The sequence below is a fragment of the Babylonia areolata genome, chromosome 26, assembly GCF_041734735.1.
Source record: "Babylonia areolata isolate BAREFJ2019XMU chromosome 26, ASM4173473v1, whole genome shotgun sequence".
NCBI classification, from domain to species: Eukaryota; Metazoa; Mollusca; class Gastropoda; order Neogastropoda; family Buccinidae; genus Babylonia; species Babylonia areolata.
Window position 1 is genome coordinate 17,813,128 of NC_134901.1, and position 23,174 is coordinate 17,836,301.

General features: G+C 39.9%; 1 protein-coding gene across 5 annotated transcripts in view; it reads right to left on the reverse strand.

Annotated features, from left to right (window-relative positions):
- LOC143300534 (protein phosphatase 1 regulatory subunit 16A-like) overlaps nucleotides 1-11,047 on the reverse strand; it is a 36,429-nt gene extending 25,382 nt beyond the window's left edge. For 4 of the 5 annotated variants that reach the window (XM_076614283.1, XM_076614281.1, XM_076614282.1 and 1 more), the window contains exons 1-3: nucleotides 10,969-11,047; nucleotides 3,762-4,493; nucleotides 945-1,015 (exon numbers count right to left, since the gene is read on the reverse strand). In XM_076614283.1, the coding sequence (XP_076470398.1) occupies nucleotides 945-1,015; nucleotides 3,762-4,032 (342 nt within the window). In that variant the 5' untranslated portion in view covers nucleotides 4,033-4,493; nucleotides 10,969-11,047. Of the gene's footprint in view, nucleotides 1-944; nucleotides 1,016-3,761; nucleotides 4,494-10,688 lie in introns of all 5 variants that reach the window. The other variant, XM_076614279.1, reaches the window with a different exon arrangement.
- Between the last annotated feature and the right edge of the window lie 12,127 nt (nucleotides 11,048-23,174).

The window sequence follows — 23,174 nt, forward strand, 5'->3', positions numbered from 1 at the left end:
TTTAACAGTACAAGGTTCTGTAGATCTATATCCAAACTAACAGCAGCAGGGATGTTTAATTACACTTTCTGTAGTTTCATTATCATTATGGTTCTTTCCTTTGTCAGTTCGAAACTTCAAGTTAAAAAAAAAAAAAAATCATGTCAAGCCATGAGCATCAGTGATCAGAGAGAGAGACAGAGAGAGAGAGAGAGAGAGAATGTGTGTCACTGTGTGCATGTGATGTGTAAAGTGTGGCACAAGAGTGGATAAGGTATGAATTATCTTTCTTGAACTTCCAAAACTGTGCAATGAGTAAAATGTTGTGACATTTAGTATCATTTGAACTCTGAAGACATGATCTGTTATTGTTTAAATTTATGCATTATTATTTTTGCTGCTGTTATTGCTATTGGTTTGTCACCTTTCTGAAGAAGAAAAAAAACATGTATATATGTATATACCCAATGGTTGCAATATTCTACTGCAGTGTACTAATTTGAGCTGAAGTTGAAATAAAAGCACTGTAATAAGAACCAATGGATTCTTAAAAAAACAACAACAACAACAACAAAAACATAGTCATAGTGTTTTTTTTCACATGACCTCAGCGCAACACACACACACACACACACACAACAAACAAAATATAATAAAATCAAAACTGTGGAGCCACAAATATTGTATATGCTGCGCTGTAATCATGAAATAATGACACATGAGAACTGTGCAAGCTCCAAGAAATTCTTTGTTTTAAATATATATCAAATACTGCAGACAAAATATCTTTTAGTGTTAAACTGGTCTGTTAGTATCACATTTTTACACATGTGAATGCCAGAACCATCATAGGTTATAAGCAAAGTCTTTGAAACATCATCACCGCAAAATTATTCAAAATAAACTTGGCTTTAAAGTTTCACACTTAAACAGTGGTCAGTTGAACAGACTAAAATGTAACATACCTGATGTAATGCTGTCAAACCATCTTCATTTGTGACATCTGGACTCACTCCACTTTCCAGTAAAATTTTCACTGAAAGTAGAACATAATATTTTTTATACTTTAAAGTTTGCAGAAACTTATATGGGCAAAACTTAAGGATGAAACTAGAATGAGCTAAAAGGTGTGCCAGTAAAAGGGTTTAACACTGAACAAATACAGAAATTAGACACAGATGTCTTTTCTGGATTTTTGTCATTAAAAACTGAGCAAAAAGAAAAGCTTCATATATACAGATCAATGAAATCTGCAAGCAGCTTGTTGCTGTTGTATGCATTTCATCTTCAATGAAGATTTTCTTTAGGAAAAATAAATTCATATATTTTTGTATTTTGTATTTCATTTTGTCACAACAAATTTCTGTGTGAAATTCGGGCTGCTCTCCCCAGGGAGAGCGCATCGCTACACTACAGTGCGACCCATTTTTTTTGTATTTTTTCCTGTGTGCAGTATTATTTCTTTTTCTTATCGAAGTGGATTTTTCTTCAGAATTTTGCCAGGAACAACCCTTTTGTTGCTGTGGGTTCTTTTATGTGCACTAAGTACATGCTGTATACGGGACCTCGGTTTATTGTCTCATCCGAATGACTAGCGTCCAGATCACCACTGAATGTCTTGTGGAGGGGGAGAAAATATTGGCGCCTGAGACGTGATTCAAACCAGCCGCTCAGATTCTCTCACTTCCTTGGCGGACGCGTTACCTCTAGGCCATCACTCCACTTATATAGATATATATATATATATATATATATATATACACCTAGCAAGATTTAGACATCCATTCTTATTTAGATGTCTGGCTCTGCCTTTTGTCATTTTGTTTAAATGTGTGTACCCATGGCAGATCATTAATGGGGCCCTAAAACTAAAAGTATTAACATGACATCACCATGTATGTATTTGCTTTATCATGTAACGATAAATAAAAAGGCATAATCATTGATAATGCATGTGTATGTTTGTGAATGTGTGCTGTGTGCCTTTGCAAGTGTGATATCAATCACTGAATGAATACTTTATGTGTCTTAATCTGGGTGGCTTTGTGTCCTTGAGTGTGTCAAAAAGTGCAACTGCCAAGTCCCTGAAAACAACTAGCAAAGTAGCTTCTGGTATAACAAAGTTTATGATTTTGGAAAAAAAAAGAAAAAAAGATCCCCCTCCCCCTCTCTTGCTAAACTTTGGTGTTACACTTGCAAAGAATATTCACCAATGTACATTATGAGTTTGTTCATTTACCTCTTCTTGTCATATATCAATATGGTGTCACTGGCTGTATCAATACTATCCAGAGTTAGATAATATAACAACTTTAAGTTTGACTAAGAAAAATAAAAGTGTAGACTTAACATTTTCATTTTTCTTACAAACCCTGAAAAGATTTCACTCAATATTGTTACTTAGTGAGTTAGTATAACATTGAACAATACTTTTTATTCATATCAAAAACTTCCCCATTCTACTACTCATAACCAGCACTTCAGAGGGGCAAAGGGATGTCAGAAGAAAATCAAGCAAAGAAAGGAGAGACTGAGAACACTTACATTTAATATTGCATGTACAGCTCTGTCTCTCTCTCTCTCACACATACACCCATGTGCACACATGGGAAATAGAGCAGGGACCAGGCATCATTCCATGCATATCACATGCAAACATATACTCACACAAGCATACATGTGTATGTACACACACACACACACACACAGAGTCACACACACACAGTCACACACACACACACACACACACACACACACACACTGCATGCATTCTATGAATCAAGATGCAGCAGAAAACAAACACTAAAACATAACTGGTAATGCTTTTAAAGCAGAGACAAGAGTATGACAATGACAATGATACCTGTAATTTTACCCAGTGTTAACCTTGACCCCAGGGAACAGTAGAAAATGACAAGGTACTAACACAACAGTATTCTTCTCCAGCAGGTAATAAGCTCCACAGGATTCTCTCACAGTAGTTGTGCTTGCAAGTCCAGATTACCCGCAACTAATATTTGTGCCCCACATGCCTCAAGCCATTCTGTGCCCTTCACAAAGGACCTCGTCATTCTTTTGTCATTTCTCATGAATATGGGAATGGGAGAGACCTGGTGAAGAAGTTCTACTGCTTAGCAGGTCATTATCAACCCTGCAGCAAATCCTGCATGACTGTCGATAGAAAGTTCAATGTTAGAAAAGCCCAAGAGGTTCACACTATGGAATAATAAGTATAATGGTAGTTGTTTTTTTGTGTGTTTTTTTTTTAAATTGGCAACAGGGTTAGGTGATGGGTGTGGTGATCAAAGTAGGCATTAAGATCCACTGAAAATAAAGTTTTAGTATTCTGCTTGTTGCAGTTGCTTTTTAAGGATCTTTATGCCTAAAACGACAATTTTCACAATGACAGCAGACACTATTTACATCATGATTATCCCTTTTATTTAAAACTAATGTCATAACAGATCCCTTTTCTTCTTGAACATGCCTTTTCTTCAAAGCAAACAGAAACCTAACTGAAACATGGCTTGCTCAGCCAAAGCCACATCAAACCAAATACTTTCAACAACAAAACTGAAACAATAAAAATCCACTATGACCATGCCTGACAAAAAAAAAAAAAAAAAAAAAAAACCCCAAAATTAAAAAAAAACTTTCCTCCACACCCTCATGCCAACCTATGGGCCTCATTCCCACTCCTGCCCCCACCTCTACTCCACACCCCTTCCTCCCAATGTCACTTGATCCAATCTTTAAGAGCTGTGACAATCCAGGCAACTCACCTTCATTGAGATCATTCCTGGCAGCCGCTTCTAACAGGGCAATGTTGGGTGTGAACTTCACATTGCCCCTGTTGCTTTTCTTCGTCCTCCTGGGCAGAGGCTGTTTGTCCTGGTTCTTTTTCTTCTTGGTGTTCTCCTTCTCCAGCTGCCGTTCATACTGCGTCCACTTTTTCATTTGCTGGGCCCTCCGCTTCCTGGCATGTTTCAGCCGCTCCTGGGTGGTCATACGCTCCACAGCTCCCATCTCTTGCACCAGTTCGTAATGCTCCATGTTTGCTTGATAAAATCTGATCCAGCACTGTAGTCATATGTGGATTTCTTCCTTTTTTTTCTAACCGTTTTTCTCTTTTTCTGCGTTTTCAAAAGACCCAGAAATATCAGACTGAGAACTCATACAAAATAAAAGGCACTGCCAGACAGTCGCAAAAGGATGAATTAATCCTGACATATTTTGAACAAAGATGTCCTCAATTCCATTTTTTGAACACTATCACAGTATCACTAACAGTGTCGTTGAAAACTGATTCTACTGACAGTTCAAATTTTGCACTTAACCACTTTTCTCCATCACTGTTTGATCACATCCAAGTTGTCCAATACATTCACTATACCCCCAAAGCAGCTGGTGATTCACAAATGAACAGGAAATTCCACTCCACAACTGATACATGTATGATATGAGGCGCAACAGATGAGGCAAGTTGGTCCCATCTCCCTCTCAAACTGTGGGGTCTGAAACACAACCATCACATACTACATTAAATAACATAAAACATGAAATTTTGTAATAATCAGTTCAACAAAGAAACATGAACAAGTGAAGCAGTAATTACAGCACACAGAGTTAAAACTTCCTGTTATGATCAGCGTGGTCAGGAAATGCTGACAACTGGAAAATAATAACAGCTGTGGAATACTGAGCACAGAAAAAAGCTGGACCTTTGGCTTAAGCCAAGGACAATAGAGTGCTGGGTTTATCCATCAAAAACTGTTTCTGATTCATAAGAGTGTTGTCAGTGTCACATTACTTACATAATTAACAATATCTGTGACAACTGACACCATCTGCTGGAAACAAAGGTAGTAATCAAAAACGGACAGTTATCCTAATTCCTACTGATATTGCTTATGTGGCTTCAGTAAAACCCCAAGCATTCCACCATTCATTTTTCCCTTAAAGAGGAGGAGTTTGTATTATACTCCATGTTTGGTGATGCATATACTATACCAAACTCATGTTTCTTTTTATGATTGTATTTTGTTATATAGATCAACAACAAGTCAAATGATGTGCATCCTGGAAACAATGCCTGTGGGGTAAACAGAATAATGCTTTCCATACACATTCTGAGAAAGAGCAATAAACTTCTAGCAATTACCCTCTACTAAGTTTTAATCATACTGAATTCTATTCTCACCCCCCACCCCCCCCCCAATACTCTATTAGTATTACACTATTAGTTTGTAGTGTATCTTGCTTAAAGTAATTTGAATAATAATTTGTCACAGTGTGTGCGCGCGCGCATTTGTATGTGTGTGCATGTGTGTGTGTGTGAGTGCGCGCATGTGCCCATGTATATGTGTAAATATGTATAATATACATAATCATATTCATACAGGATAAAAATCTCATAGCCTTTATAACCACCAGGGCAGTGAATTCATATCCACAGTGCCTAGGGCTCAACATAGAATGGCGGGGTCCAATCCTCTGCTTCCGTCATTTAAACTTTCCCCATCCAAGTCCGGTACTCACACCTGGGTGGAGTGATGAAAATTGAAGGAAAATGCCTTCCCAGTGAGACAACAGCAGGCCCAAAAGGGGGATTGAATCCTGACCACTGGATCTGAAGTCCAATTTCTTATCAATTCTGCCACAGTGCCTCTTTATATATTATATTTTTTATATGAATATATTCATACGTACATACAAAAATACATCATGTGTTCTGTCTTGTAATCATAATACATTTCTACAACTGACTTCAAACATTCAACCGAATTAGTAAACGTCACTCATCATGTGTCATTATTTTCTGATCGAACTGGCAAATGTCCTATGATTCTGCTGTTGTCAGTGACTCCATTGCTGGGTCTGTCATACCACGAAAACAATTCGGATTCCACAGAAATGCAAACTTTTTGTACATTTATCATTTTGCATTATTCCCAAACTGAACAGCCAGTCCAGTCATTAATAGTGACACGCCCTGCACAACATCAATTTCCCAGTTTACTCAAAACAAACAAACAAAAAGTTTTCAAGCTATCTACTACATGTAATCTAGTCTGCCCTGTGAGACATACTATCAGAAGTACCAATAGTTAACTTAACAGCTGCCACTCCAAGTAGTCCAACTTCTTTGACAAAGACGTGAAGCATATATTAATCTAAAATGCTAACAAAAAGTGCAAGAGATAATATAAAGGGACACAGAAAATGCAGTGATTGAGTCGGAAAGTGAGTGAAAGAGTGAGTGAGTGAGTGAGTGAGTGTGTGAATGTGTGTGTGTGTGGGTTGGTGTGTGTGTGTGTGTGTGCGAGACCCCACCCTAATAAGTAATTTGGGTGGCATATTGGGGAGTGGGTTTGTGTGTGCACAGATTGTGTGTGAGGAGTGGTGTGGTGTGGTGTGTGTTGGGTAAGTGTGTGTGAGTGTGACTGTGAGTGTTCGTGTGTGTGAGTTCATGTGTTCATGTGTGTGTGTGTGTGTGTGTGTGTGTGTGTGTGTGTGTGTGTGTGTGTGTGTGTGTGTGCAGGCACAGGTGTGGATATGTGTGCAGGCACATGTGCATATACAACGTGTATGTGAAAATAATTGAGAATTTTGTCACTGTTGTCACAGAATGACATTAATCCAATACTGGTAGGCGGACCCTTGGAGATGACCATCTAGATGGATATGTCAGATGTCTGATACATAATGTACATAACACTGAGAAACACTGATGCCACAGTGACACAAAAATGTGTACAGGAACAATGTTTGCTTGCCTATGTGCATGCACATTTGTGTGGTCAAGTACTTGAGAAGGTGTGAGTGTGTCCATGCAATACATGTGTGTGTTACTGTTAGAGAGAGAGAGAGAGAGAGAGAGAGAGAGAGAGAGAGAGAGAGAGAGAATGATTAGATATGTGTAAGTTGTAACGTCACTGTGTGCATGTACACATGTTCAACAGTTAATACTGTTTTTTTTAAAAACAGATCACAGTGATATTAAGTTGACCAACCAAATTACTTTTTTCAAACATTAAAACACAGTATAAATAATAACCTGAAATGTTCCAGTTAAAGTTCTTATCTTCAGGACACTTTGCTGACTTACTTTTCAATTATAAACTAATAAAGCTCAACATTCTGCACACATGTATTTCTAACACTTCTCGGGGTCTGGCACTCCAGAACTCACCTGACGCCACTGGATTAACATGACTGGTGTGAAGTCAACTGGACAAGTACATTGAACGAAAAGCTTAAGCCAGTGTACAGCTGGCGTAAGCCAATTTGTTCCTCAAGAAGCATGTTACTCAAAGTGAATGGTTCTCTCTCTCTCTCTCGGTGTGTGTGTGTGTGTGTGTGTGTGTGTGTGTGTGTGTGTGTGTGTGTGTGTGTGTGCCCTGGTCCAGACAGTATAACATGACACTACTGAGTGAACCTTGGAAGGATTACTGAAGGAAGTGCAATTCCAACTGGCTAAATGCTAAGTACAGGGAGGACATGCTGGTCACGAACACTCCTGGTATTATGGGAGCAGTTTCATATGCATATATTAAAAAAAAAGATAAAAGAGATATCTATATTTCTCATACCCATACACACTAGAGCATTATTTTATTTTTAAACTAATTAAACTGCTCTGGTGTTGGGCTGAAGTGATAGTTCAAATACTGACAAGAAAACTGAAAAGAAAGACAATCCACAGTGTCAAATTCCCACAACATAGCAGTGCCATCTTTGAGTCTTTTCAGCTCACAAAAATTAATGAGTAAACATAATATGAATGGAAAAATAAATTTGGGGAAAAATGTCAACCACATAAAGAGAGAATGCGTGTGTGCATGTGTGTGTGTGTAAGGGATGGGAGGTAACGGAGAGGCAGTATGAGGGAATGGGAAAGGAATTCACTATTGTAGAGTTTTAATCGAAAGGGTGTTTGGCTTCTCCCCCCACAAAGCAAGGCACAATATCTCACTGCAACTAATGAACAATGGCCATTTTGTCCTGGGAGAGCTCTACAGGCTGGTTGTCACCCCACGCCCCCTTTTTTTCTTTCTTTTTAAAAGAATCCACAATGTTCATGCAAGCAGTCACCCTGACCACATAACAGCACCTCATGTATCCATTAGACTCACAAGAAAACCCACCACAGAACTGGCAGCTGCTGAAAATTACTGCAACTGATTTGTTCCTCCTCTTGAACTGCCCTGTCAGGAAACAGCTTATCTTCCTGTTTCTCTCCAGACTGACAAGTTTTCATATCTGGTCAAAGCAACCCCACTGACAGCTGAGTGCTGATGAAGAACATGCTTGACACTGAAGTGGTGGAGTGTTGCCTCATTATATGTCAAGCCAGGATGTTAATTAATCACCACTTTTTTCTGTTTTCTTTTTAACTTACTGATTTCACTTGCACAGTACTAGACCAAGGTTTTGCAAGTCGGCTAAACTGACCACACTTCAAGGTAGCACAAAAAGAAATAACTTCAAGCGCAATGTTCAAAATAACTGTGCTACTGTGTAATAAGACACTACACATTTCTGCGCCAAGTGGTTTATCTTATTCATTGTACTAGTTTCATCACAGCCTGTAGAAAATCCTATCAATTAATGCATCAGGACAGAATTATAAAAAGAGTATGCATGGATATTTTGATGAAGTGTGTGTATGTGTACACATGTACACAGTAATATAGTAGTATGCCTGCAAATACATTTTGTTACGCTAATGGGCATGTGTGCTTGTATGTGCATGCATCTGTGTATGTATCAACAGTAAGTACAATTGCAAAATATAAAAAATCTATATATAATGTCAAAAAGGTTTCTGTTGATGTTCATGAAATAATTTTCTTTCTTTTCTAGCAGTAGCCCCTAAAAGTAAAACAATAATAAAATAAAATAAATAAATAATAATGAAGCTGCCACTTGTTATACCAATAACAGACTGAGAGTGAGAAGTTCTCTGTTTTTTTAGAAACTCGTACCATTACTCAGGGCAGGTTCTGCTACTCAGCTGACTATGCATCAAAGTGTTTTGATGTCATTTTCTCACCTGCAACTATCTGTTTATTTAAATTAAAGAAAAAACAAAACAATTTAACAAAAACAAACCCCCCACAAAAGACTGACCAGATTGATAATGAACATGTAAGGATCTCGGTTTATCTTGAGTATATGATCCTTATTGCTGACCATGGGATGCTTGAGTCAGTTGAGATCTTTTGTGACAAATGTTACGATCTTAGTATTTCATGACCAACATTGGTTTGCTGATCATTCCTGTCATCATTAATCAGATATATGTATGTACTGGGTTACAGTATTTCTGTTTTTCCCAAACCCACTAAACTTCAACAAGGAAGAATCTTAACAGGCATGTGTATTTGATATTCTGCAATCATACACATGAATAAATTGATCACTGGCAGCTCTGGGTATTTGGTGACTGGAAGACTGAAGAAAAAAAAAAGAGAGAGAAAAAAAAATCTGCATCTGAAGTTCATCCATAACCCACCAGATGTGCAGAGATCAAACCCAGGACCCTTGTTCTAATCCAATGTTCTAACCTGCAACCATCACCAACAAGGTAAAATGTACTACAGGGGCCTGAAGCAAAGGTAAATTTCATGTTATTTCTCTATACAAAAAATTGCATGCCAACAGAACAGGCATGCTGAAATTCTATTTTTGAAGGCGAGCAAATTCCTCCACCTTAACAATGGCACAAACCATATACTTACGAGTGAACGATTCACTGTATCGTGTATGTGTGCTTTTATACACATCAGAAATAGAAAATGTAATGCGAGTCAGAATGTTGAGCAAAACTGTGGGAAGACAAACTGATGATGATAACAATAATAATAATATTGTAATTTCATGTATCATCTATCTTATATATTGATGCTTTACAAAAATGGGTATACACACATACAACATATACAAAGACCCACACCCACGCAGAATGACACACACACGTGACACAGTACACACCCATGCACACACACACAAATGAGAAAAGTAAACATAAATTCATTCCACTGGATCAAATATAATATTCAGAATCAAAATTATATGTGGTCTCTGATTTCTTCCACCCTAACAGACACACAACTGCACAAGTACACAAACACCTTAGAATGTGAACGTTTACTGAACAACTGACTGCACTTTTTTTACTCCAAACCAAAATAACAACACTGCCAAACACAATTCAAGCATGTACAGCTGTCATTCCTGTGACTCTATGGTTGTGTCAGATGTATCTGTCAATCCATTAATTCATTTTTGACTCACCATTCTAATTTCTAGCCCTGACCCTTATTTTTCCCCCACATTGTCTTTCCCTCACAGTAACTTAGAATGATATGACTCTTATTAGCGACTTCCTACTTTTTCATTCAATCAATGCTTTCGTTTTTCTTTGTAACAAAATATTTTTCAATATCCCAGAGGCTTTACTATTTTGGCTACATATAGAATAGCGGGTATTCACCGTACTGTGCAACTCAGTTAAACGACTGTTGAAAATTACTGCATCGAGTTGACAGATGAAATGACTGACTTCACGGCCACCGACACTTGTGCGACTTGCCGTTCGATTTTCGTCAGATCACACAAGATACCACACAAGTATCAACCGCCTGTTAAAACTGAACACAAAAATTAAACAACTGAGTAATGTCCAATCTTAGCATCCTAAATACCTGGAACTATCTGCATGGCACTTTTCGTTGGATGTAGCTCAGACTCCGGGGTCTTGATGACACCGAGAAAGAAAAGAAGATGGGGGGAAAAAAAGGTCAAAGCAGTGTTCTCAACACTTCGACACTGATGATAGAGCAGACGACACATTTCATTTCTGCAGCAAAACCCGCGATTATAAATTTGTACGCGCATAACAAACACAACGAATCCAAATTGATGAGAAATCATAGAAGACATCCAGATACACAGAACTAAACCTCAAAGTAACTTATGACGAACCTGAGTGACCCCATATGCAATGCTGTCATCAACAACAAGCTCGGCCACTGTTCAGCTTGTCCACCATTTTCTGTCACTGCGCAGGTGGCGCTCACGTAAGTTCCGATCATGTGACAAGAGCACTGCGAGAAAACTGTGCGTTCTCTTGGTGTTTCAAATTTAAGCAATTAACGCACACAAATATTTCTTGCCATCACACTTTGTTTAAAACATCCTATTCATTGACGGTCATTTGATAATAATCCACAGAAACTACATATCCTTCGCTGATGATAAGTTCCACCGTTCTGCACTTTCATTTTTGATGGGCGTGAACGTGTCCACAGGATCAATTTCTGCACCATGAGTGCAATGGCTTACATATATGGGTATTTGCAATACTCCCTCTTCTGTCGAGCTTTGTACAACAAGGGAAAACTTCGCGATAGGCTGCCCGGCGCGAGCGAGGATCGCCGGGGTGCTGGTGGCCGAGTGACCAATGTCCAGCCCTGTGTCATCGTTAGGTGTCCGACCTCCCAGCAATTATTTGCATTGCCCGGCACACTTCTCGCGTTCCTTCGATTACAAAGATGGTTTTATTGCCAGTCGTGTTTTAATTTCATTTTATGTATTCTTGTTCTTCATAAGTAATCTTAACATACCGAGAAATGAAAATGGGCAAGAGACATAGAATACGCACAACACTGAAGAACACTTTCACAATGACAGATTGCCACATTATACAACTGAACACAGAGAATATTAGTTAAAGACACAACGAGAGTCGGTGAGGCTTCCTTGTGTTCATTTTTTCTTAAGACTAGAATTCATTGTGTTTGGCTACTTTTTAATGGCTATTCGCAAATTGAACCAAGAAAAACTGCAGGTCCAGACCGGCCGCGGTGAAATAAGCGGAGAGAAACAACAACAGCAACAAAAACCATCCACTATTATCAGTAGGCCTATTAGTAGTAGTGTTTTTATGTATTCATATATCATTATTAATTTTTATTTATTTATTTATTTATTATCTATTTTATCTTATTTAAAAAAAAAATTTCCTCTGGGCTTTAGTAATTGCGTTGGGTTACGCTGCTGGTCAGGCATCTGCTTGAAAGATGTGGTGTAGCGTATATGGATTTGACCGAACGCAGTGACGCCTCCTTGAGCTACTGATACTGATACCACCGACAAATAATTCCATTCATAGTTGTGAAGTGTTTCAATTCAATGCCCTTTTCGATAACGGTATTTTCCCGGACATGATGATTGGAGAGATTCTGTTATATATATATATATATATATATATATATATATATATATATATATATTACCTTTTACATAAGAAAGATGGGGTGTGGGGGGTGGGGGAGGGGGGGGGCGGTAAACTGCACCTGAGAATTGTCGGGGTATTCACGGTTCATTATGTGACACAATGTAGTAGGTATACATGTGCAATATCGATTGACCGGTATCATAAACAGCTAGAAGACTCCAAAAATGGGAACAGTAGCCTAGTTTCTGCTATTGACCAGTTACATACATTATTAGCGTGTGCCGGTACAGAAAAAGTTCAGTTTAAAGCAAGAGTTATATGTTGCGTTTATAGATTCTGAAAAAAAACAAAAACGTTCGACTTAATTAACAGAAATTTACTTTGGCTCATGATTTTAAAAAGTGCAAAAAGGAAGTTGTTTCAGTAATGAAAAGCGGCATGTGATGCCAAAGCGAGGGTGAATTGCCGGTGAAGCCACTGAATTTTTGTCTCCACATATAAGATACCTGAAAGCGTGAAACGAGGTGATATTTCGTTAATAATTCTTTTTGTAGCCCCCCTCCCCACACCCCTTTTTTTCTAGTCATATAATGAACTTGCACTTGAGATATTAGAGAATGGACGACAGGGAGTGCCCGCTATTTTATCACATGCTTTTGAAAAGTTTATCCTTTTATTGGCAGATGATGTTATTTTCCCGAGAGTATTATTCCACTGAGACACAGTTGAAAGTTTAATGCGTGCTTCCCCTTCACTAGGTCTAAAAGTTAAAACGGATAAATGAAACTAATTCAATTCTTTTCAGAAAGGGGGGTGGGGAGGGGGTAGATATTCCAGTAGCAGAGAACATTGGACATGTAATGGACACGTATTGCCGGTTGTAAACATTTTTAAATACTCAGCTCAGGGACTTACATCAGTTTTAACTGAGCTTAGTTTTACAACTGCATGCCGAGATTTAGCAAGCAAGGCAAACAAAGCACTCAGAGCGATAATGTAGAGGTTACATATGCTTTTGATAACAAATTATCAAAGCCCTTGCTAAAGTTGTTTATTGCTCAGGAACAGCCTATAATTCAATATGGCGCTGATATTTGGGGATCACTTTATATAGTGATGGCCTGAGTGGAGTGATGGCCTAGAGGTAACGCGTCCGCCTCCCCCTCCACTAGACCTTGAGTGGTGGTCTGGACGCTAGCGTCATTCGGATGAGACGATAAACCGAGGTCCCGTGTGCAGCATGCACTTAGCGGACGTAAAAGAACCCACAGCAACAAAAGGGTTGTTCCTGGCAAAATTCTGTAGAAAATATCCACTTCGATAGGAAAGAACAAATAAAACTGCACGCAGGAAAAAAAAAAAAAAAAAAAAAGGGGTGGCGCTGTAGTATAGCGACGCGCTCTCCCTGGGGAGAGCAGCCCGAATTTCACACAGAGAAATCTGTTGTGATAAAAAAGAAATACAAATACAAATAGTGCAACTGAATATTGTTAGAAAAGATTTGCTGTTGGAGTGGGTAAGCGAACACCTAGGCTAATGATTTACTGAGTCTGTGGAGAAATGAATAGATATCCAATTATCCAGTTCGACTGCTAACTGCATTCGATATTGGTAGTTGAAGTTAACACAGATGGAAGCAGACAGACTGTCAAGGAAAGCTTATTGTGATGCTCTCTGAGTTAGATATATGAGGAACAACAACGGACAGATGTGAGGAAAATTAATGTCTTTTTCAGTTCAATTTCAATTCAATTCAGTTCAAAATACTTTACTGTCTCAGTGCACAGAAAATTCTCTTTCGGCTCTCTTAATATGCCCGGCGTCAGCCAATATCAAAGAGAAAAACGAATAACTGTCACACCCTTCACTGATCACCACGCACACCTCAGTTATCATGTAAACAGAAAAAAACCCAACCATTTCGGTAAGATTGTATTGCATTATAAGATAGAGTAAAACAACTGTGTGTTGTGTGTGTGTGCGTGTGCGCGCGTGCGCGCATGAGTGTGTGTGTGTGTGTGTGTGTGTGTGTGTGTGTACGTGTGCATGCGTCGGTGTGTGTGTGCGTTCGCGCGCGCGTATGTGTGTGTGTGTGTGCCTGCGTCAGTGTGCGTGCGAGTGTGTGTGCGCGCGTGTGTGTATGTTTCAATCATTATAAAAAGGAAAAGAATCAGTAAGATAATCAAAACATTTTAAAAGACAAATACACATAAAAAAAATCAGATAGAAAAACGACTGAATAAGCAACTGGTGCACTCCTCCTTGATCACAACGCGCATATAAATTATCATGTAAAAAGAAAACATTCAGGTAAGAAAACAAATTTACATTTAAGTTAGAGTGAAACATTCTCGTCATATAAAAGAAAAAATATTCATTAAGAAGATCATAATATTTTAAGACACAAATGAAATGAAAATAAACAATTAACCCATACATATTTCCGTTACGCAATGCAGACATCAATCATCATGTGAAAAGAAAATTAAGACAAATTCAACTTTAAGACATGAAATCACAGTTGTAAAGTCTAAAACCGCCACCAAGACTGCAAGCATGTAAAACCCCTTTCATGCCCCTCTGCAGCAAAAATAAAACTTCCAGTGATGTAAGTTTTGTACCCAGACTGGTACTATGGTGCATTATGGGAAACACTGCACACACACACACACACACACACACACACACACACACACATCTCTGTCCCCTCTTTCCCTATAACCCGCCCCCTACCCTCACTTCTTTCTTTACACATGCTTGCATGCATACATACGGAAGAAAGACAACTGTCATCAGAACAAAAAACAAATTACAGGCAATGGAATAAAAACATTATTTGAGCGAATTATTTATCACAGCAACAGCAGAGGGAGCAAATGACTTTTTGTTTTCCATTCTTCTTTGCAAGAGGGATTTTTATATCGTCCACCAGAAGGAAGTTTCTGAAAGACAGAGTCAAGTGGATGAGTGGAATCATTAAAAATTTGGAGTGCTTTTCTGCCAACAACGGATTGGTTCTGAGTGTTCAGTTGTTGCTGGGATTTGGTTATGATTTTGCTGGCCAGGTTTACAACTCGTCCTGAATTTGTCTTTAACTCGACAGTCGGATTACCAAACCAGGCCACAATGCTGAAAGCCATGACACTTTCTATCAGACTTCTGTACAAGTATGTGTGGACTACCATTAAAACTTCTTAATTTTCGCAGTAAAAAAGAATCTCTGGTGTGCTTTCTTGGTAGTGGCATCAACATGTTCGCTGAATTTTGAGATTGTGGTCAACTATAGTCCCTAGATATTTAAAACTGTCCACTATTTCCACATGTTTCTGATCTATTATAACTGGATTCTCTCTCTCTCTCTCTCTCTCTCTCTCTCTCTCTCTCTCTCTCTCTCTCTCTCTCTCTGTGTGTGTCCCTTTCACTGCCTAAAATAAGTTAATTGTTTTCTCCACGTTATGTTCTAGAAAGTTATCCTTTTCCAGTTTGGACTGGAATTTGTTTGGACTAATCAAGGTGTTGAGACAGTTACTGGGTCTTGAAGAAAGTTAAAAAAAACAACAACAAACAAACCCAAAACACAAAATATACCCGGGCACAACAACAACGATTAATTGATTCCAGATGGCAAAATTTGAATGACCATGTACAAACTGGTATGAGGTTTAATATGTATCGCACTTTTAGTAACCCTCTGCATTGTGTGGGGACATAATTAGAACTGAGTTTCAAATTCCATAATGACCAGGTTTCGTTTTGGAACATCTGATATGAATGTTCACGCTTTTCGGCACAAGTATGACAAAGATTATGATTGATCATGTCCACCTTATATCGAAAATTAAGATGAAATGCATTTTCTTCTCTGTTGCCCATTTCCAGAATTTATTAGAAACACTGTTGACCTGACATATATTGCCCCCCCCTTTTTTTTTTTTAACAAAAAGCTCAAATGTCTTCCGATAATTGATGTCCTCTATGAATGATAATACTGTCCGAAATCCGTGTCTTTTTCTGAAAAAGGCATTTAGAATAAGGGAAATCGCGTTGACAAGATTAAAAAAAAAATGATGACATAGATTGAAGATTTGTGTTGGCTACACACCCCTTCATAGGGGACAACGACTCTCTGAAGAATAAATCATTCGCATTCGCTCTCTCTCTCTCTCTGTCTCTCTCTCTCTCTGCCACTTTCCTTCCTTCAAGGCGTTATGACGGTTATCTGTGGAGTGTCCTTGAGAAACAAACTGAAACTGAAACTGTTTCTCTCTCTCTCTCTCTCTCTCTCTCTCTCTCTCTCTCTCTTCCCCCCTCTCTCTCTCCCGGTTTCTTTCTCAGTTCTTCCCGGAATATCGGGCCGAAAGACCACGATCTTTGAAAACTGGGATCCAGCCCAGTGAAGCTGTCCATGATGACAATATGACAGCATCACGTAGATTTCAGTTTCAGTTTCTCGAGGTGGCGTCACTGTGTTCGGACAAATCCATTACGTTACACCACATCTGCTAGGCAGATGCCTGACCAGCAGCATAACCCAATGCGCTTAGTCAGGCCTTGAGTGCATGCATATTATATTTGTGTACCTATCAGAATGGATTTCTTCCACAGAATTTGGCCAGAGGACAACACTCTCGTTGCCATGGGTTCTTTTTCAGTGCGCTTAGTGCGTAGTGCACACGTGACCTCGGTTTATCGTCTCATCCGAGCGATTAGACGCTCAGTCAAACTTGGGAGAAAGGGCGAGAGCGGGATTCGAACCCAGACCCTCACGGTTTCTGTGTTGGCAGATGAACGTCTTAACCATTCTGCCACCTTCCTTCATTTTTCAGTTTGTGGGCTGCGACTCCCCGGTATGATCTTGTTTCCACAACCTACCGAACGCTGACATGGATTACAGGATCTTCAACGTGCGTATTTGATCTTCTGCATGCGTGCACACACGAAGGGGGTTCAGGCACTAGCAGGTCTGCAAATCTGTTGACCTGGGAGATCGGAAAATTCTCCACCCTTTACCCACCAGGCTCCGTGACCGGGATTTGAACCGGCCGGGGCCCTCAGAGTGACTGAAAGTCCAACGTTTTAACCATTTCAGCTGTTGCGCACGTCATCCCTAAGCGTCTTAAAACCCCTTCAGTGCCAGGGGAAAACAGCAGAAAGTGGTGTTTCAGGTCATAAAACATCCAAAACAATAAGCCTAAAACTGAGAAAATGGTCTGGAGATATACCACTCTAGACGAACTGTGTGAATTTTCAGCCTTCCAGAGCTATTTCTCTTTTTCTGATGACATCATCAGTGACGTAACTATGCACGTACGTAATACGTTTATGGCAGTCAAGGGGTTTTAATGAAACTTCAGTTCTGCCACTTTACTCCGATTATTTCGCATCACGCAAATCTCTGCAAATTCCGGTCAGCCAACCATCACGCTGGCCCCAACTGTACTGGCAGAAAAGCGTATTAACCACTGTGCCACCTTCCTCCGCTTGCGTCACGCAGATCTCTGCTTTACGTACCTTGTCCAACCTCGCGCACTAAAGATAGAGCACGACAGAAGGGATATTATAGAACCTGAGCCCGTCTTTATAGCACTGAGATAAGTCGTTTTCAGTGAACAGCGTACAAATGATGTTGCGTGTGTTTCTTTTGCGGTGAGTCTCTCGGTGTCTGTCTGTTCTGTATTGCACTGTTGCATTTGTATTGCATTATATTTCTCTTTGTAAAACCCACCTCTTCCCAAAATAGCCTCCCTTCCCTACCTCTTCCTTGTCTTCAGTTTCTCCAGTTTTAGAGTTATGCATGCGTGTGAATGCGCAGTATCTTCCATCAGTAGTAAGTATTAATAAGGTAATATACATACATACATACATATATATATATATATATATATTACTGATAAAGTATTACTAAAGTGCATACACACACACACACACACACACACACACACACACACACACACATATATATATATATATATATATATATATATAATTATACGCACACACACTTGTCCCATTTTGACTTTCTGTACCTGCCACGTGTGAATGCATAGACAAAGTGAACGATAAAGAAGATCGTTCAATCAGCAATTGCACGATACAAAGAGAGAGAGAGACAGACAGACAGACAGGCAGACAAACAGACAGACAGAGAGGGGGGTGGGATGGGGTGGAGGGAGAGAGTGAACGGGGGTGAGAGAAGGGGGAGAAAGAGGGATTGAGAAAGAGAGGGGATAGAGAGAGAGAGAGAGAGAGAGAGAGAGAGAGAGGGGATGAGGAGGAAGAGGAAACGGGAGTGAGAAAAGGTGGAGAAAGAGAGAGACAGAGATAGAGAGACAGGGAGAGAGAGATAGAGACAGAGACAGACAGAGACAGAGAGAGCGACAGAGACAGAGACAGAGACAGACAGATGGGAAACAAACAACTGTTGTAGTCCAGTTCTTACCTGACGACCGAAATACTGCAGCCTTCTGTGAAGATGTTCCTCCAGTGACTGGTGCATTCGTTGGAGGTGGTAAACCTCAGGGACACTGACACCCCTCTCACATTTCATCCGCTGTGTGTTCTTCTCCTCGTTCGTTCATATGTCTGTTCACTACCGGGTAGATTTAGACAGGAACACATTGACTGATTTCAACACACACACACACACACACACACACACACACACACACACACACACACACACACACACATGGGATGGTACTGAGAACAAAAGGACACTGGCAACGGTGTAATGAGATCTGGGGTGGAGGAGGCACTGGCCATATTTCCAAAGAAAGGGATTATGACAAAGTTTCCAAAGTGCAGAGCTGCATGTCACTTCACAAACTGATGTTTCAGACTGCTGGGAACAGTATGAATCACTTTGAATATCGCCGTATCTTGTCAATTCTACCTCGAATAATATATATATATATATATATATATATATATATATACGCGTATAATTATGTGTGTGTGTGCGCGTGCGTGCGTGGATGTGCGCTTGCTCGCACATGCGCATTTGCATATCATTACATAATGTAACAAGCAGTTCCCTTCCCTTCCCATTTCCGCACCCAGTATGATCCAGTCCGTTCTCCTCGATCCCCACCTGTTCCCCTTATCGATCAACTAGAAGGTCAGGTTCCACTTAAAAAAAAAACAAGCTTTTGTCGTGCCAATGAGTCATCGTGACTCTGATGGAAGCTCGCGGACAAAGGAAGTTCGCGGACAGAACAGTGTTCGCCAAACCAACACAGCCATGCTTTGTGTCCATGACACAATGGTCCTTACAAACACTTCAACACCCATGGACATTACTGCAGCTCGCTCCCCACCTCACCCCTTCCCAATCAGCTGAGACTGTCACACGCTTACCATGTCTGTGCTCAGGCTCGTCTCATGGCATGAGAAAGTCCTGGTTAACTGTGGTCTGTTTAGACAAAAATACATCTAATACGACACATGTATGGTACATGTTAAGAAGAGTTTGCTCCCAATACTTTTTATGCACGCTCTGTATTTAAGATCGTGTGCTGGTTAAGTGAGCCGTTTTATACAGTACTAGTATTATGCATGCTCCATATATGAAAATCTGATAATTGTAATGGTTAAACGTGTGATTTCCAATATATAGACTGTGTGAGTATCTGTGGTGATGATGTTGATGATGGAGTTAACAATGAGAATTAATGATGTCGCTACTGTCAGCATCATCGTCATCGTCGTTGTCAATGTTCTTTTGGTATGGTTGTCACTGTCGTCGTAGTCAATGTTGTGTCATGAATCGCATTCTGTGTTCAGGTCTTCTCGGCAGCAATAGACGATTTCTTGGCAAGTGACAAAGGCTTTGAGTTCATCTACCATGACAACCAGGACTTGCTGCTTACCATCCATGGCGACAGCTGCTACTATGCCTACGTTGAGGATGACTACCACGATGAAACCTATTTCCTTATCAACCACAGGCAAAGCACTGAGGTAGAGAGAGAGAGAGAGAGAGAGAGAGAGAGAGAGAGAGAGAGATCAGAGGGTGGGGTGGGGGAAGAGATAGAGAGGAAGGGGCAGAGAGAAGGGGATGGGGGAGGAGACAGAGGAGAGGGTGTCTTGATTAAATGACGAAGTGAAGCTAGACAGATACTTCAGTGAAGTCGGATTTAACGTCGTGACGCAGGCTTCTAGAGGCCGACAGGGATAACCATCCCAGGAAAAAAATGAGGGGAGGGAATCCATCTAACATTGCACTGACACCAGTACAACGACACAACACGTGAAACTGGGCAGAGAAAATACCGACGTTTTCTTGGATAAAAGCGAAGCAGGTTATCTCGTTTTGCTTATAATATTATCACTGATCAGAAGCTCAGCGCTGATTGACATATCAGTCAGCCAGTCAGAATGCCACATTTGACACATCTGTTGACTAACAGATCGGCCATCCAATCAGAAAACCACAATTGATGTATTCGCTGGTTAATGAATAATAGAAAAGTGCATTTGTCACATCGACGAAACAATAAGACGGACTCGTTGAAGTGATAAGCATTTATGAACTGAATGGCAGGTTAACGCATTTATGAACTGAATGGCAGGTTAACACGCTTTTTGTGAGTACAGCCTGCCGCTGTCGTGACGTGTATTTTCTTTGTAAAATACCTCCTTAAGCTTAGTTTGAAATCTCGTGGACGTCACGAACAGACGGTGGGCCAACTGTGACGTGTGTTGATTGAGAGAAAGGGATATGGTAAAGCAGCGAAAAGAAATGCAAAACTCGTGGCAGCAGTATATCAACTGGCTCGTAAAACACGAGTCAGTCCTGTGAGTGCGCAATTGATTTGTGTATTGGATTGAAGTGCTACTTTTTCAGTCAGATATTGATTAATATGATACATATGATATGGGATGATCATGATGATAATGATAAAGCAGAAAATAATTACTGATTGAAGGATGTTATTTCTAATGCAGGAAGTGGGGATTTTTTTCACAATATATTCATCTTATCATTTGACAACAACAACAACAACAACCAAAAACAAAACAAAACAAACAAACAAACAAAAAACAAAAAAACAAAAACAAAAAAAGAAAGAAAGAATAGAAACAGTTTTCGAATCATACTTCTCGCTCTCTGCTCTCCCTACACACGACAAGATGAATAAAAACTCTTCACAGCATTGTCAGGGAAGAATTGTTTACAATGTTTCCACCCACCCCATCACCACTGACTCCTCCGCGTGGTGATGATGTTGGGAGGTGGGGTGCAGAGGGGGGAGGGGGGGGGGGGGGGGGGGGGGGGGGGGGGGGAGGGGGCGTGTGCTGTTTACTGTGAGTCTTCGGGGGACACAGAAATGAGCGTTTGGTCTCTGAGCTATTACGAATTTAAAGGATCCATTTGCTGTTGCTAACTGTTGTTGATTTTTTCCCCTCTGTTTATTGTTTTCCTGTTAATTTTGTTTTGGTATGCATCTTTTATTTTTTGAAATCATGGTCATTTTCACTTCGTTTCATTCTTTTTAGTTTGCAGCTCACTCATAGGCTTTTGTCGGTCAGGGATGATCATTCATTGTGCATCCAAGAACTGCTGATGGTTTACTTCAATTTTTGTTGTTGTTGTTTTTTCCACCGCTTGAGTGCCAGGGTACGCATTACGTGAATAGTGACGTCACTGATGGCATCATCAAAAGAAGGGAAATAAATCTTGAAGGCTTAAAAATCACACGCTTGATGCAGAGTGGTATAATCATGATCTTCTCCAGACCGTTTCCTCGGGTTTTGGCTGATTGTCCTGGATATGGATTTATGACTTGAACCACAACTTTCTACTGTTGTTGTTTTCTCCTGGCACTCAAAGGGTTAATATTTGAATGGCCGCATCCAGAGTTCTGCTCCCTTTCTGCTCAATTAATTGATGGTAAAGAAGTGGCCGTCTCGACATGTGCCAATTTCAAAACAACAACAACCAAGGACAACAGCGAGAACACACAGTGATTCGATCCGGTTGTCTTTGTGCATACTTTGGCCAGTATGTATGAGTTTATATTACAGATTGACATAAGTTTACAGGTGGGCCAACAGCAAAGTGAGAGCTGTATCATCAATGGTTTCTCCAATGCAATGGGAAATCATTTACAGCTTAGTCTTTTGTGAAGGACTATTACTCAAACTAGGAAGCAAAACTGCACTGGTTCTAAGTGCTGCAGCCATGGGGGCTAGCTGGCCTTTGGGAATCGTCCCAACGCCGACTGTCCTAAAACCCTCTTGGCCGAGAGAGTGGGGATGTAACTTGGACAAGACACTCTCCACTATGATCGAATTCTAGCCTAGATAGTCGGAACAGCAGTTCCCTCCTGTGCTGTTCTGAGTGAGTGTGTGGAGGGGGCTAGAGGGGGTGCAGGGTAATGTGTGTGTGTGTTGGGGCTCATGTACGTTTATATGTATTTGACTGTGCTTTCATATCTGTGAAACTGCATGTTTGGTGCATATCTGTTATGCATATGTACATATATATGTGTGTGTATGTGTGAATGTGTGTCTGCTATTTTTTTCTTCATTTATTTGCTTATTTATCATCATTGTTGTTTAAAAAAAATTATTTTCATTATTTCTTTTTTCCATTTAAAAAAAATTATATTATATTATTTATTTATTTATTTATTTATTTATTTATTCATTATTTATTTTAAAATCATTTTTATTATTTTTTCTTATTTTATTTTATTTTATTATTATTTTTTTCTCAAGGCCTGACAAAGCGTGTTGGGTTACGCTGCTGGTCAGGCATCTGCTTGGCAGATGTGGTGTAGCGTATATGGATTTGTCCGAACGCAGTGACGCCTCCTTGAGCTGCTGAAACTGAAACTGAAACTGAGCTGTTCTGATGGTCACAGTCGAACACGACTGACTATCATACACACTTTGTGCAGAGGTACATCGAGTACCTGATCCTGCACGGTGACGCCAAGGTGCACGG